General features: G+C 43.7%; 1 protein-coding gene across 1 annotated transcript; it reads right to left on the bottom strand.

Moving 5' to 3' along the window:
• Positions 1-306: 306 nt before the first annotated feature.
• On the bottom strand, positions 307-1122 carry OLIG3 (oligodendrocyte transcription factor 3). Its single transcript, XM_060115288.1, has one exon. The coding sequence runs from the start codon at positions 1120-1122 to the stop codon at positions 307-309; it is 816 nt and encodes a 271-aa protein (XP_059971271.1).
• Between the last annotated feature and the right edge of the window lie 14181 nt (positions 1123-15303).

The raw sequence follows: 15303 nt of genomic DNA, 5'->3' as shown, positions 1-15303 counted from the left end.
AGAGCGTATGGCAGTGAGAAATGCCGGCGCGGCATGGAGAAAAGAAGCATGCATGCAAGACACACGACGTCTGGTTCGAGCCCCCCTTCGCTACCACCTAGAAATTGCAGTTTGGTTTTAGTCCTTTCCCTCCGGCGGTCAAGTAGGGTCTGAGATCTCTCAGAAGGTGTGGGAGGCCTCGGGAGCCCCCCGCCCTCCCTCCCGCCCTCCGGCCGAGCGCCCAGCCTCCCTTTTCCCTCCCAGCCCGGCACCTCGAGCCCTCCCGCCGCTCTCCCCTCATTCTCCGCAGCCGGGCCGGCCCGCTGCTCACTTGAGCAAGTCCTTGGACTCGGCCGACAGCCGGGCCATGTTGGCGGTGGAGAGAGCGGACAGGTGCGGCGGCGGCATCTGGCAGATGGTGCAGGGGCAGGGCAGCCCGGCCCAGTGCTGGAAGCCGCTGCCCAGCTGCAGCGCGGGCGGGGTGGACGGCGCCTTGAGCAGCGAGTGGGGAGGCCGGATGGTGCCGATGGCGGGCAGCGAGGTGGCGGACAGCGGGGACGAGGCGGTGCCGGACGAGAGCGCGCCCCCCAAGATGGGGTGCACCGGGTGCACGGCGTTGGCGGCGTGAGCTGGGTGGCCGGCCGAGTGGCCCACAGTCCCGCAGTGGAAGGCCGAGTGGTGGCCCCCGTAGATCTCACCAACCAACCTCTTCATCTCCTCCAGGGAGCTGGTGAGCATGAGGATGTAGTTTCTGGCCAGCAGGAGAGTGGCGATCTTGGAGAGCTTGCGCACCGAGGGCCCGTGAGCGTAGGGCATGACCTCGCGTAGCCCGTCCATGGCGAGGTTCAGGTCGTGCATCCGCTTGCGCTCTCGTCCGTTGATCTTCAGCCGCAGCTGCTGTAGGTCCTGCTCCGACAGCTGCTTCTTGATTTTGTACTTGCTGCTCTCGCCCGCGGCTTTGGCGCCGGCCCGCGAAAGGCTCTCCCCGGGCATCTTCTGCACCATGTCGCCCTGCGTGGACGAGACCGAGTTGAGACGGCTCTCCTGGTGGTGGTGATGGCGGTGGTGATGGTCCCTCAGATACATCTCATCCATGTCCGGAGATGAAGCTCTGCTGGAGACAGAGCTCGAATCAGAATTCATTTTATTACAGGGGATGGGGCCCTACTGTGGTGAGACTTTAGGAAGGAAATTAAAGAAAATTTTGAATTAAAAAAAAAAAAGCTGCAGCCCAGTAACCCACGTCTCAGCGGCAAGAAATGAGAAGAAAAGCTGAGGCACTGCCTTTCCCCGCCTTTCTCCCTCCCCACTCCCCTCTCTCTGGTTTGGCTGTTTCCTGGACAGCTAGTTGGTGTGTGCTTGAACTCAACTCACGCTGAAAAAGAGGGGCTTTTATAGAGCTGCAGCGGAGAAAAGAGACAAAAGGAACCCTCCTATCTATCCTGGGCTGGTTAGGATGACGTGCAGTCATTCAGGGCGGTGCGCTTTGCTGTCCCATTTAGCAAGGATTCCTATTCATATTCATTGTGGGGCCGCCTAGGGACACCTCTGCTCAGAAGCGCTAGGAGCCCCCAGGCACAAAACCCTCTGATTGACACACTCACCGCTGCAGCTCGCGCCTTCTGGATTAAAAAAAAAAAACAACTTTGCTTCACTCCACTCCCCTTCCTGACTTCCCTAAGCAAATCACACCTAAAGGAACCGAAGGAAGGGAAGGAAAGGGGGCCAGGAGGAGGTTCTCTGGGGATGGAAAGAGGAATTGAAACATTCTCTCCTCCCTTTCACAGCTACTCCCAAGTTTTTGGAAAATGTGGGCAAAAGAAGTCTCAGTGGAATGGTTTCAAGGACAGAGATGCAGGCGAAGGGCAGGTTCAATGCGCGGGGGTCGGGGCTGGAGGGGCAGGAGAATGCCTGTCGATGTGCACGCACTGCCTGAAGTTTATTTCATTAGGCTTCTTTCCCTAAACATTGACATTGTGTTCATTTTGTTTATTGGGCCCTCCGGTGTGGATTGAATGGGATGTCCATATCTGGTGACTGGTATGCCCCCTGACACTGTTGCGGAGGTGGGTTTCTTGCTTTTTATATCTTCCCTTTCGTTTTGAAAAATAGATTACTGAAAGAATTTCAATGTTGCCAGATTCTGTAACTTCTTAGACCTGGAACTGAAGAAACAAACCAACCGTGGCGTTACAATAAGAGCCACTTGAGAAATGGAGGAGAGGAAAAGCAGCCGAGGAGGCGGGAGGGAGTTAAGGATTGGAAAGGTTCCCAAGAACTCCAGGGGAGATTGCTCCTGCCCTGCCTGCCCCGCAGCCCCTGGACCCCGGCGCTAGCTGAAGATGGAGGGGCGGCCCCTGCCTGCGGCTCGGCTGGAGGGCCTCTGACTGCTGTGCGTGCGCGCGGAGAGAGCATCTGCAGCTCAGCGCCACGCGGCCGGGGCGGGTGACTTCATCCGGCTGGGGCCGCCCCACATCAGCGGTCCGGGGAGAGCGGGAGCTCAGCGTCAAAAAATACACCACGTGTGTGTGTGTGTGTGTGTGTGTGTGTGTGTGTGTGTGTGTGGTTCGGCACCATAGGATCTGAAGAGCCCCTTATGCGTGCGCGCGTGGGCCCTGCGCTCCCACGCACAGTCCATCCTGGGGAGAAAGAGGAGGCCTGGAGTTTGTAGCCTTCGGTTCGAGTGGGGAGCTCGGCGCCGATCCTTCTTCCGTCTTGCTGTGCTTTTGTCAGTCGGAACTAGCTAAGCAGCGTGAGGGGCGGCAAGGCAGAAATTCCCGGAAGGGAAACTGCCCGGGCGGCGGCCTCTAGAAAAACGTGGGCACCGCCAAGCTCCGGGCTCGGAGGAACCAGAGACAAGTGCTAGATTATGGCTGAGTGTCTGGGTGGAAAGTGAGAAACCAAAAACAATCCCGGAACCTCGAGCAGTTGGGGCCTCACACAGCGCGGCAGAGTCACTGCAAGCCTCCAGGACTCGCTAGGTAAAAGAGGCCTCACTTTCCATTGACACAAGTCGAGCGGTCAACAGAAGAGGGATGCACGCCCGGGGCCGGAGTTTGCGCGCTCCGCGAGGCTCGTAGACGGCCACGCCGCGAAAGCAGCACTGGCAATACAAGTCGGCAACACAAGTCGGGTGGGGAGATGCAGCGTTGGAACGGATGCTTTTTCTACACCGACTTTTGCTTCTCTGTAAAGAAAAAATAAAGGAAATGGCCAACACCTTGTCAAGGCCAGGACCTTAGTGCCCCTGAAGATCGGACACACGCCTTTTATCCTCCTGTCGCCTCCACCTCCATAGAAGGAAAGTTTCTTAAAACGGAGAATCCAAGAGATTCGATTGGATGGGAAAAGATTGATGTCCAAACGCACTCCTAATATCCAAGCAAAAGGAATGGTTCGCCCATGTGAACTCAGATAATGACATCCCCTGAGCTGCTTTTGAGCAAAAGGGCTCCAGAACATCTGCATCCATTCGGACACCGCCCCAGGCGATGGAAGGAAGCTGGGGAAGAGGCGTGGTCCAGACCACAGGCTTCAGCGGCTTTCCTGCTGATCAAGGTGTTGGGCAGAGAGTGCTCGACAGGAGCTAAAGTGATTTCCCCGCCTTTGGGCCAATGCACAGACCTGGCCCCCGTCGTCCTCCAGATCCACCTTCCTGACCCTTGGGCCTCGACGTCTGTCCTTCCCATGTCCCAAATGAGAATGCTGCTGCTCCGTTTTGATTTCGGGAAGTAGCAAAGTCTAGTTTGAGCAGAAGGGTTGCAAATGAAGGAGTAGAAAAATCATGCCGCTGAAAGGTATTTTACCTTTTAAAAAAATCCCTATTTTCTCAGGGGACAATATGAAATAAAGGGTTAAATCTCCCTTCCCCCCACCCCGCCAATCAATAGAGAAGGTAAAATTGCAGGGGGAAAGGGGGGTGTGGAGAAGTAGCAGTCCTCCCAATACAAACTGAATAACTCACTTGTGGGGCTGAAAGGGCTGAAAGGACTGGGCCCGGGGTTCTGGGAATTGGATCCAGAAGCCCCTCTGCCTCCGCACCGCCTTTCCACGGAGACAGGCACATAGGTGACCGCAGCCAGCTCCGAGGGGGTGCTGCCCTGGGCGGGGAAGGGGCGACAGGGCCTCGCTTGCACCGACCAGACCCTCTCCACCCCGAAGGGGCTTTTGGCTGCAGTAATTCGGCGGTGCTTGGAGTGGCAGATCTGCCATGTCGAGGGCTCCGAGGGGAGCCCTCGGTCGCAGTTAGGGATGCGTCCTCTCTCCCAGATCGCCCTCTGCTTTCCCCAAGGGCCGCTTTGTGTGAGTGTGGAATGGTGCAAGGTCCAGGGCCCCAGCCCGGCAAGCACTTTTAGCGAGGCCTCCCAGGAGTCCCAGACTCTCCTAGGAGGCTTGTCTCCCTCGGAAAAGAGAGAGAGTGAGTGAAGGAGCCACAACTTTGCTCGCCAAAAAATGGGTTGATACTCGCCAGGGCCCAAAAGGCAGAGATGTCCACCCGGCAGCGCTGGCGCTGCTCCCACACGCTTGCCTCGCGGAGTCATTGTGGACACTGAGACTTCACTTCCACTCGACTCCTCCACCCCCGGGCTCGGCCCCTCGGGATAAGCCCCCGAGCCCGAAACCGAGCAGGCTCCGAGCCCACGAGGGCAAGCAGACGGATTGCCTTCCATGGGCCGTCTCTCCATCCACCACCGCCAGCGGGTGCGAGGAGGGGAGTGGAAGGGAGCCGGCGTTGGGCCGAGCCTGCGGCAGCCCAAAGTGGCCTCAGCCAGAGACGCGCCGTGCCCTTGGCCCTGGCCGAGGGCTCCTTCAGAGGGCTCAGGCGGGCCCGGAGCGGAGAGGGCGACGGGGCCGCGCTCTCTCGGGCCACACGCCGCGCCCTGGCGGCCGGGGTGGGCGGCGGCGGCGGAGGGGGGTCGTCCCCTGGCAACAGGTGCGTCCCAAGGCCCGCGGGCTGCTTCCAGCCCTGCAGTCCTGGCTCCGAAAAGAGCCTGTGAGTTTCTCAGCCTTTGCGTAACACTTGAAAAGTAGCGGGTCGGCGCGGGGACCCGATATGGAGATACGTGCCCCGGGCGCACAGCCTCAGCTCTGCATCCCCACACAGGACGCAACCCCGGCTCCCGGGGACCGCGCGCTCCAGAGGCTGCGGGGCTCCTCCTGACCCCTTCCCACCTCCAGATCGCCGGGGACCGTGTCTTACCCGATGCCTGGGGCGTGCCGCTCGGTGCCCGACGCCCACCGCTCCGCAGTTCCAGCCACCGAGTTCCTCTCCAGAAGCTGCCGCTCTACCCGAGGCCGCGGCGATTTGGGCTCAGGAGCGACCCCTCCCCAACCCCTCGTAAGAGTCCAGCGACGAATGTCACGCTGGCTGACCGGCCAGACGGCTACTGTGAGGAACCGGTCAATCCGCAGCGTCCGCGGGCTTCTCTTGCTCAAGCCTCAAACTTGACCGGCAGAAACTTTGGCCAAGACCGAACAGCAGGAGGCTGCCCTGTGGGATTCACCTTTTAACCCAATCCCCCTTCCAAAACAAAAGAGATAAAAGGGGAACCCAGATGCTCCGTCATGTGCAACCGGAGAAATAGCCTAAAAACTAGTTGACCACGGAGGAACTTCTCAAAAAGTAGTTTCTTTCTTTATCTGCTGAGTAAAACATTCACTTCACAACAATAGCAATGGCGGCCAGGTCATCCAGACTGTTAGGTTGATCAAAGAAGCCGTTACCAAAAAAAAAAAAAAAAAAAAAAAAAAAAAAAAGACATCTAGTTTTTAAATTAAATGTCAACATAAATCGCAACCAAGCAGGAATTATCTCTTCTCACAGCAGAGCATCCCAAGTGATGGAGTGTAGTGAGGGTGCTGAGCTCCCAGCCCCCGCAGATGAAGATGCCCAATTGAAAACCCTAGGTGCTAGAAGGGCCCAAGGGGATGGATCTGGGCCCACTGACTAACGAGTTTTAGTTTTCTGCGTTTCCCCATATTTTACATAATATCTCGAACACTCATGATCTGTCCAGTATTTCTCCTCATCTTTTTAACATCTGATTTTCATACAAGAAAAATAGCAGAATTTTATGAAGCGATAGTGACTGCTTTTCTCAATGTTGGATGTGAGATTGGAAGATGAGAGGAAGTCCCAGAATAGCATAAAATGATGAGGTGCTAATTATGTGAATATATAGGCAAGTTAATACACTGGCAGAAGTAGAAGTTTGATTTTAAAGATGCGTAAGCATCAAGGCTGGCTAGAACTTACAGACTCATTATAATTATTTAAAGACTGACAAAAGTCAAAGGAGATATGAACTTCTGGGTTTCATTTATAGGATTTTGCTCAATCAGTGAGCATACTTCAGGACACTTTTTTTTCCTTTCTGGAAACATCTGCGCAATGCCAAAACCTCTACTGAGTTTTCCTTCTAAAGAAAGCCAGTAAATTGAAAACATTTTTCCTCAAGATTGGAACATTTAGGTTGATTTAAATATCACTGGTGATCCATCACTTAAACTGATGAGTTATATTAAAATTTGCATACTTATACACAGATTCTTGGCATGTGTCCTGACATTTTGGATTTGTGGCTCCATTAATACTAATACTTTAACAAGCACTAAGTAGATGATTTCTTATTAGTATTTTATTGTTATTAATTGACTTCTTTTATGATCTTAGAGTTAAAGCCACTGTATACAATTTGATATCTTAATAAAAAATAGCACAGAATATTAAATTCTGCTTTTTCTTTTGGAAGCTATTTTATCATCTCCTTGGTATGGTCAATTAGATAGTTAAATGTAACACATATTGCTGTATTCTTTACTAAAATGCTTAAGGAATTTAGTTTTATTTTAGAGATAAATATTTCTTTTAGAGACAAGTATCTTGTGTAGCATATGTATTACTTTCATTTTGTATTCAGTAAATTCAGGTTCATACATAAAGTATATAAATAAATATATACCACAAAGAGATTAGAATGTAAGAACCTGAGTATAGAGCAACAGAGAATTAAAGAGATGTTAACATTTATGTCGTCAATTTATTACACTGCTTTTTATTATAAATACTTATACATGTGCATTCCAAAACTTACATGTATAATTGCATAAAGTTAAACACATTAAAATATTTATTTGAAGGCTTTGAGTCCTAAATAGAAAGGAATAAGTTATTTTTCAGATGTTAATAGGGACAAAGGAAAACATATTACACACCTGTTCATAAGTAGAGTTACATTTGAAATGTTACATTGATGCCTATCAAATATATATTTACACACATTATTTTGAAAAAATGATAATTAAGGAGTCTTCTACTGAATCTTGAAAAGTCAAAGTGACAGTTTTTAAAAATCAACATTTCCATGGCTGATTGATTTTATATAGAATCTGTGCTACAGACCAGGTGAACTCTGCTTCATCATTTCTAAAAATAAATGGAAATATAATATACTCTCCTTTCTCATTAGACCATTGTGTTTTTCTATTTATAGGCATGTTTTATTTTGTTTGCATAACATCAACAGTCTGAGTGTAAAGTTTATAAAGGCAAATTGTCACCATTTACAATATTGGCAGAATTTTCACCTTCATCTTTATATAATATTATAATATACAATAAAATTAAAGCAATTATCCAGACAATTCAAGCCACAAGTCCTGTTTTTCTTTTATTTTGGGGAATGGGGTCTGAAGAGAGGAAGCAGGCTGGAAACAAATTATTACTCAAAATTTGTAGATATTTAATCATTCTATATTTCACTTGCAGACTAGTTTGAGTCTCCTGCTTAACAATTGAAATGATATTCTCAACTATCAAGAACTGGTACTAAAAAAGTCCTATACATTTGGGATATGTTATCTTTTACAACATAAAGTGATAGTGGAAATTAACATTCAGAGCATAATATTATTTAAGATATTGATGAAAGAAACGATAATTTTCCAAACCCTCATTTTGTCTTAGTAATTTTGATTGTCTATCTTATAACACTTGATATTAGGAAATAGCAGAATATTGGACTATCTATGTTCACAGAAGTGAGCATTTTAATTAGATACTTTAGCACTTTGGTTTTTCTCCTTTTTATTATGGCAAGTATAATAAATATGGGTAGACTTTTAGGAAAAAACAACAACTTTGTAAAGAGGGGGAAAAGGAAGGGGAGGGCATGGAACACACTGTGTAAGTGTCCTTAGCTCATAATACATAAACTTAATCCCACCCTTAAGTGCATTTTAAAGAGTTGTTTGTATGATCTCCACATATATGTTTACTTTATAAGTTTATGAAAATTTTAACATTGATTCTAATATTTTAATACAGAGCCCATTTGTGGCTATTTTCAGGGTCAGAAGAAAAGCAACTGTACTGTTTGTATGGCGCTCTGTTCTCCATTCATACATCCTGCCATGTGTTGAACCAGTCAAATTGCCTGAGATAAGCTGTGAGAATGAAAACACTGAGGACTTCTTCTGGGATGGGACTTCCGAGTACTGGGATGCCTCCAAAACTGCCGTAGAGGTCACGTGGCAAACAGAGCACACTATCAGACTGAAACCCTGATAAAAAATAGAATTTTAAAAAATTAATAGTATAGATCTGCTAGAGCTGCTGAACGGGGTTCCCAAACAAGTTCTTAATTTTTTCCAATGACAAAAAGAAAAAGAAGCTTTCCACTTTATACTGGGGGACAACGCCAATGTCCCAATAATTGCTCATAATGCAATAAGGCATTTAGTTCAATAAGAATACAAGACGACTAGAAATTCATTGCTAGAAAAAGCCAATTTTTATTTTGTTGATGTGAATTTATAAGCTTATCTTAAAATTCTTTCCAGAGTCAAAATTATTTTTCTCTTGGAAAGGCTTTTATATGTGATTTATTTGTGTCAAAAAAAAATCAAATGCAATTATGCATAAAATTTGCAAGTATACTTGCTGGAATGGCCCTTTCTCTTTATCAAAGTTTTGTCTCCTGTGAAAATAAAGCAAGGGGTAATAGCTCTTTTTCTCCCATTAGATTTATTATTTGAAGTAATTATATTAAATGGAAAATAATGCCTTTGGGAAAGTAATGCCAAGAACAGATATCCAACATAAAAATACTGCTGAAAAATATGTGTGGCAGGAAAGACATGGGCCAAACAAGAGCCTATAACCAACTCAACTTAAGAGTTTTATTCAATAAGCAGCTGTAGAAACTAAAAACTAAAATCTAAAGGGCATAGGCAGCCAGGGATTGAAAACCTTTTTAAAGACAGGACTAGAATAAAAAGGGCATAGTTTCTCTCAACGTTTGTGTTGTCCTTCCCATCCTTGTTTGAGAAGGCCATCAATAACAAAGGGAATGAAAACAAACATCAGCAAAGAATACAAATCAACAAAGAATATTGTGTAGGTTTCTTTAATAAGCTGTCTTCTGGACAAAGCTTCTAAATACCATACTCATCTTCCAAGATGAGTTCTTGAAGAGACATAAAGTATTTTTTTTTTTGAAAACTCTTAGGTAGTAAACATAGAGATGCCACTTCCCCATTGATGACAGTTCTCTCCTTATGGTGTGAAGACCAGAGGTAGATATTACGCAAAAAAGACTTCACAACCCGTCAAATTTCCTGGATAGGATTTGCTGCTTCCCAGATGTGCATACTTACACAAGTTTCTTACCATTTCTGAACTTTCATTTTGTCATCTGCACAATGAAAATAATAATAGTCATGACATATGCCGTTATGAGGATTAAATAAGTGTTTTGCAAACCTTTTAAAATCATGCAGTATTATGTTTTTGAAATAAAATATTTTCTCACCCTGTCCTCTGTATATAGTTTTACCAGCCAAAAATGTTTGTCCAGCTTTATTCTTTTATAGTTTACCTTGTAAAAATGTAATCCTGGTATGGCTTTTAAAAATTTCTTACATCTACCCTCACTATTAAGGCAGGAAACATCCTTTCCATTTGCCTCCACTCCCTGGCAAGTTGAGAATTAGTAGTATAAGGCATACCATGGGACTTTTCAGATGCTGGAGCTGGTACCTCGACAGTGTTATGACTTTTAGAAATGAGATTGAAGTACAGAATCCACTAGCTTTAGAAGGTACTATGACAAGTTCTCAGTCTCTCTAAATAGCATACTAGGAAAGTACCTGATTGCTTATTAGAAATAAAGAAAGATTGTTGGGAGAAACATGATTTAAATTTTGTTTTGTTTTTCTCTTAGGGAAAGCTCTGGAAACCAGTATGCTTATTTGAATTCTGAGTCCCCCACAAAAGTTTACAAGCCCAGTCTTCTTATTGGAACCCCTAATCATATACCCATCCCTGACACCCTTAGCTCAAGGCAGGGGTTCTTTGGGCCTGTTAGACCAGGACTGGCCTCATATGGAGGAGCAGGTACGTGACACTTGCACTATGGGATTTGGAAGCCCTGCTATTCTTTGTCCTAAAAGACTTTCTGATGATTGGCACTGACTTAATCCTATTCTGGCCTAGCCATAGAGTCCTACCACAGATATCTTAAAAAAGCAAAACAAAAACACAGAGCATCGTTTTCATTCATTCATTCGTCAAGCATTTCTTGAGTGCCTCCTATGTATCAGAACAGTTAGAGTTTCTGGGGAATAAAATCAAGTAAAACACAGCACTTACTGGGTTATAGTCTAGGTGCTAAAATGAGAGAGCCAATAATCTCCTGAAGGGTACTATGGATGGGAGTTTTAGGCTTCTGCTATTAATATTGGTCATTTAAACAGATTACGAACTTGTCCTGGAGCCACCGAGGAGAGACCTTGAGAAAATGAGGTATGTCTTCTTGTCTTAGCCTGGTTTCTCTTGATGCAGGATTTATTTGGAAAATGATCCTAGAGAGTAGGAGTGAGGGCCTGGGGGAGAGTGAAACAAAGCAGGAGGAACAGTTAATGAAAAGGTGCTTTATCAAGTTGATCACTGCTATGGACAACTGGGACTTGATTCCTCTTGTTCTTTCTCATGAGTGTATAGAATACATCTTTGATGTGTTCACCCAAGGGATGAAATGGAGAAGCATTTAGCCATTGCTTACAGTACCTTTCACCCCCACATTGGTGCAGGCTGCTCATGGGCCATTAAAGGCTTCCACAATTCTGGGCCACACATGAGAGTGACAAAGGAATCCCCACTGGTGCTCCATATCCTTGTGTCAGAGAAGCCCCAGGCAAAAAACAAGAGATATGCAGTGCAACTAAGGCCAGCAACAGCAAAGGTGGGCCAAGAATATGGGAATTAGAACACAAGAAAAATCTGCTAGTTTCCGCAATGGAGGAAGATGATGGAGTATACAGATGAGTGAGTAACATCTCTGAGGTAGGATGTGAAGCAAAGGGAATTTCTAGCTCCAGTGGAGGACTGTGGACAGGTCTACAATAATGGACAGTTGGAGAGGATGTTCAAGGACCAATTTAAGAATTGAGGGGAGCTAAATATACATATAATTTGTTCAGGCTAATCCCAGACAGGACCCTTGGAGAGTGTGTCAGATGTGGCATGCCTCTTAAGTAGGGAGATTCCACAGAAATTGTCTCACTAGCCTCTATGGCACTTTGGCTCTTCTGCCTTAGGCACTGTGGAATTCCTTCACATGACTATAAATGTAATTGGAAAGACTAATGTTCATATTCACAACAAGTATATTTTTGACATGAAGGAAATCTACCATAATAGAAAACTCTAAAGCCGTAATGCCTATGTATTTCTCTTCCTATATGTTTTTGACTATTGCATATTTTTAAAAATCAAAGTATCTTAAAACTCTTTTTAAAAAGGGTAAACTAAAAACAGAAACAAGAGGGTCATGTGCTAAAATGGAAAGCTGTTTCTTGTTTGTAATGATAGCTTCACAATGCCTTTCTTGTCACATGAAAAAAATCATATTAGAATTTCCAGATGGAACTCAAGTCATTTGTGAATGTCTACTGCTTACTAACAATGCAGAAATTGTGTATAAAATGCCTTACCAGTCATGAATTCCTTGAATATTTACAATATAATGTATAAACCTTACAATGTTAAATCTTGTTATCCATAAACATGGTATAACTCTTCATTAATTTCAAATTTTAAAATAAATTTAATAAAGTTTTATAGTTTTTCCTGTAAAGGTCTCACATATCTTTAGTCAGTGTCAATTCTTCTGAAACTGATCTATCATTTCAGTAAAATTTAAAATAAAATCCCAATAGAATGTTTCAAAGAACTTAATATACATATGTGTGTGTGTGTGTGTGTGTGTGTGTGTGTGTACAAAGGATCAAGAATAGTCAAGGCACTTCTGATGAAGAAAGGTATAGGTAAAATTATTGCAGTATCTGATACCAAGGCTTATTTTAAAGGTAAATAAATAATGGCAGTGCAGAATTATTACAATTGGCCAATAGAATAGAATAGAAAGAACAGAAAGGGACCTGCACATATATCAAACACTGAAATATGATAAAGGGAGTATAGTATATCAATTGGAAAACATGTGGGAAAAGATAGAAAGATGTGAGAGGGAAATGGGAAAAAAAAGTTACTTACATAGGAATGTGAAACTAGATTCTTACCTCAAGCCATAAAGAAAAATAAACTCCAGATTGGTCAGACTTAAAAACTTTAAAACATTAAATAAAAAAGATTAATATATGATCTTGAAGTAGAGATGCATTTGTAAAATAGACAAAAACAGATAAAAAGGTTTATTCTCAGTTGTTTTTTTGCATCTGTTAAGATGAGGTTTTATTAAAGGAAGTTCATAATTTTAATGGAGTCACATTTATCAACTGCTTTCTTTTTTCCTGTTTTGGGATGGGCATTCACAGGTGTTTATTATATTATTCAAAATAAACACATTACCATGTGTAAAATAGATAGCTAGTGGGAAGCTGCTGTACAGCACAGGGAGCTCAGCTTGGTGCTCTGTGATGACCTGGAGGGGTGGGATGGGGGTGGGGTGGGAGAAAGGCTCAAGAGAGAGGGGATATATGTATACATATAGCTGATTTACTTTGTTCTACAGCAGAAACTAATCCAACATTGTAAAGCAATTATACTCTAATTTAAAAAATAAAGAAAATAAACACAAACATTCATGGACCAATGATGGGAGTGTGCTATGAACAAAGAATAATAATAATCTAATTCTCTGTACCTGTGACCCAAAAAACAAAACAAAACAAAATGAATAAGAAAAATATACTCTGGAACAGATGCCTTGGTATCTATTAGAAATATTGATGAATAGCTCTCATGCAATGGAACTCATTGTATCTCTTCAATTCTCATACTCCTACCTCCTAGCAGAGAACCTCTAGGGTTTACAAGTTTCCTTGCTCTGCACACATCTCACTTACACGTTCTGTGCTTTTGAGTACAGTTTCTTCTGCTGTGCATAGTTTCTCCATGCCCCTTCATTCAAATTCAATCCTTATTTTAAGTTCAGGTAAAATTCAACCTCCTTCAAAAAACTTTCCCCAATGACTTTAAAACCCTATATTGCTTATTTTCTATACCACATATTCTAGTATCAGTATTAATTGATAAGATTTTATATATATATATATATATATATATATATATTGCATGGCATAATACTTTTTGTTATGAGGACACATAAACTTGATTCATAACTGATTCCCATTTACAAAGACTTTAGGAAAAGTACAGATATTTGCATAAATCCCTATAGTACTAGGTAAATCTAGCCATGTTTGCTAAAACTCTTCAGTGAAGAAATGGAGAAGGCATCACAGAACAAGAGGCATTTCAGTTGGACCTTGAAAGATAGGGGGGATCTCTAAAAGCAAAAATGGTAGGAGAGGACATTCTGAGTAAAAACAAAATAAGAGCTAGGATTTATTAAGTATTTACTACATGCTAGGCTTGTGCTGAGTTCCATATTATTTATATCAGTAAAGTTAGAGTTAGCTGGGTATTAACAGTTATCCAAAATAGCATTCTTTTAAGGATGTAAGTTTTTCTTTTATATAAAATCCAGAAAAAAGGCAGTCCAGGGCTGGAACGGTCATTCTGCATCATAATGGAATACAACCAGTGTTTGTAATAAATAATGTTAGTGAAGAATGCTATTGAATTTTATACTTGAGCAAAACCTGGAGGAGATGAAAGACCAAGTAATTTGGATATTTAGGGGGGGAAGTATTCCAGGCAGAGGGATCAACAGATACAAAGAGGTTCCATGGCAGGAACAAGCCTGCATGTTAGAGAAACAGCAAGGAAGCCAACGTGGCTGAAACAAAGTGAGGGAAAGATGGTTAAGAGATCAGAGAGACACCTCTCTGGGGTTGGAGAGCCACACATGAGAACGCAGAGTATACAGAGCTTTGTAGGAAATTTTAGGTTCTACTCTTAACTGAGAACCTTGGCTTTTACTCTAAGTATGAAACATGAGAGGGTTTTGAGCAGAGGAGGGAGTTGAACATACTTACATTTGGAAGGCTCACTCCGTTCTATTAAGAATAGCTAGAAAGGGGCAAGGTTGAAAGCAAGGAGCCCAGTTAGGAGGCTACTGTAAGACTCTAGGCAAGAAATGATGGTGGCCTGTACCAACTGTGTGGGGGAAGTGTCGACAGGTGGCCAGATTCTGGATATAATATGAAGACTGAGCCAACAGGGTTTGCTGAGAGATTGAATATCAAGTACAAGGAGAAAAGAGATTAAAAATGAACTCAAATGTTTTGGCAAATATAGATGCAATTCACTGTGTCAGAAAAAAGTCTTGAAGGATTTTGGAATGGGGAAAAAAAGAGATTAAAAAATTAGTGAGAGTCTTAACTCACTCATTTAGGTCATCTCTGCCTTCCAGTGTTTTTAAGATGCTTTACAGCTTTGTAAGTTGTAGAAAACTGAACATAATGTAAATTATCCTCGTCCATAAAAAGCACATTGATTGTGTTTAGTAGAATGCAATTGACTATTTTCTGTAGATAGACCCATTATGCATGTATTTGCAAATTCATTTCAGAATTTCTTATCCCTATAAATGTCTTTGTTCCTTGAATCCTTCTTTAAACTCATTGTAATATCTTACCAGTTTCCCTCGTAAATTAGTGAATTAAAAAAAAATCTTTGACATGAGTTCAGTTGTATAAACATGTCTGCCATTCAGAGAAAGACATGAGATTAGATAAAATCAACAAGGTGTTTGAATGCAGATAAAGATGAGAACATTCCAAGGATTGAGCCTTGGTGTACTTCTTGGAAAGAGGGAAGAAAAGGAGGAGGCAACAAAGGAGACTGAGAAAGAGCAGCTACAAGGGTAGGAGGAAAGCCCAGACATGGTGATGTCC

The sequence above is a fragment of the Mesoplodon densirostris genome, chromosome 12 (genome assembly GCF_025265405.1).
Source record: "Mesoplodon densirostris isolate mMesDen1 chromosome 12, mMesDen1 primary haplotype, whole genome shotgun sequence".
NCBI lineage: Eukaryota > Metazoa > Chordata > Mammalia > Artiodactyla > Ziphiidae > Mesoplodon > Mesoplodon densirostris.
Note: the sequence above shows the minus strand (reverse complement) of the source record. Positions and strands in the feature narration are given on the sequence as shown.

Coding starts and splice junctions, on each gene's coding strand:
- OLIG3 (XM_060115288.1), bottom strand. CDS start 1,122: ATGAATTCTGATTCGAGCTCTGTCTCCAGCAGAGCTTCATCTCCGGAC.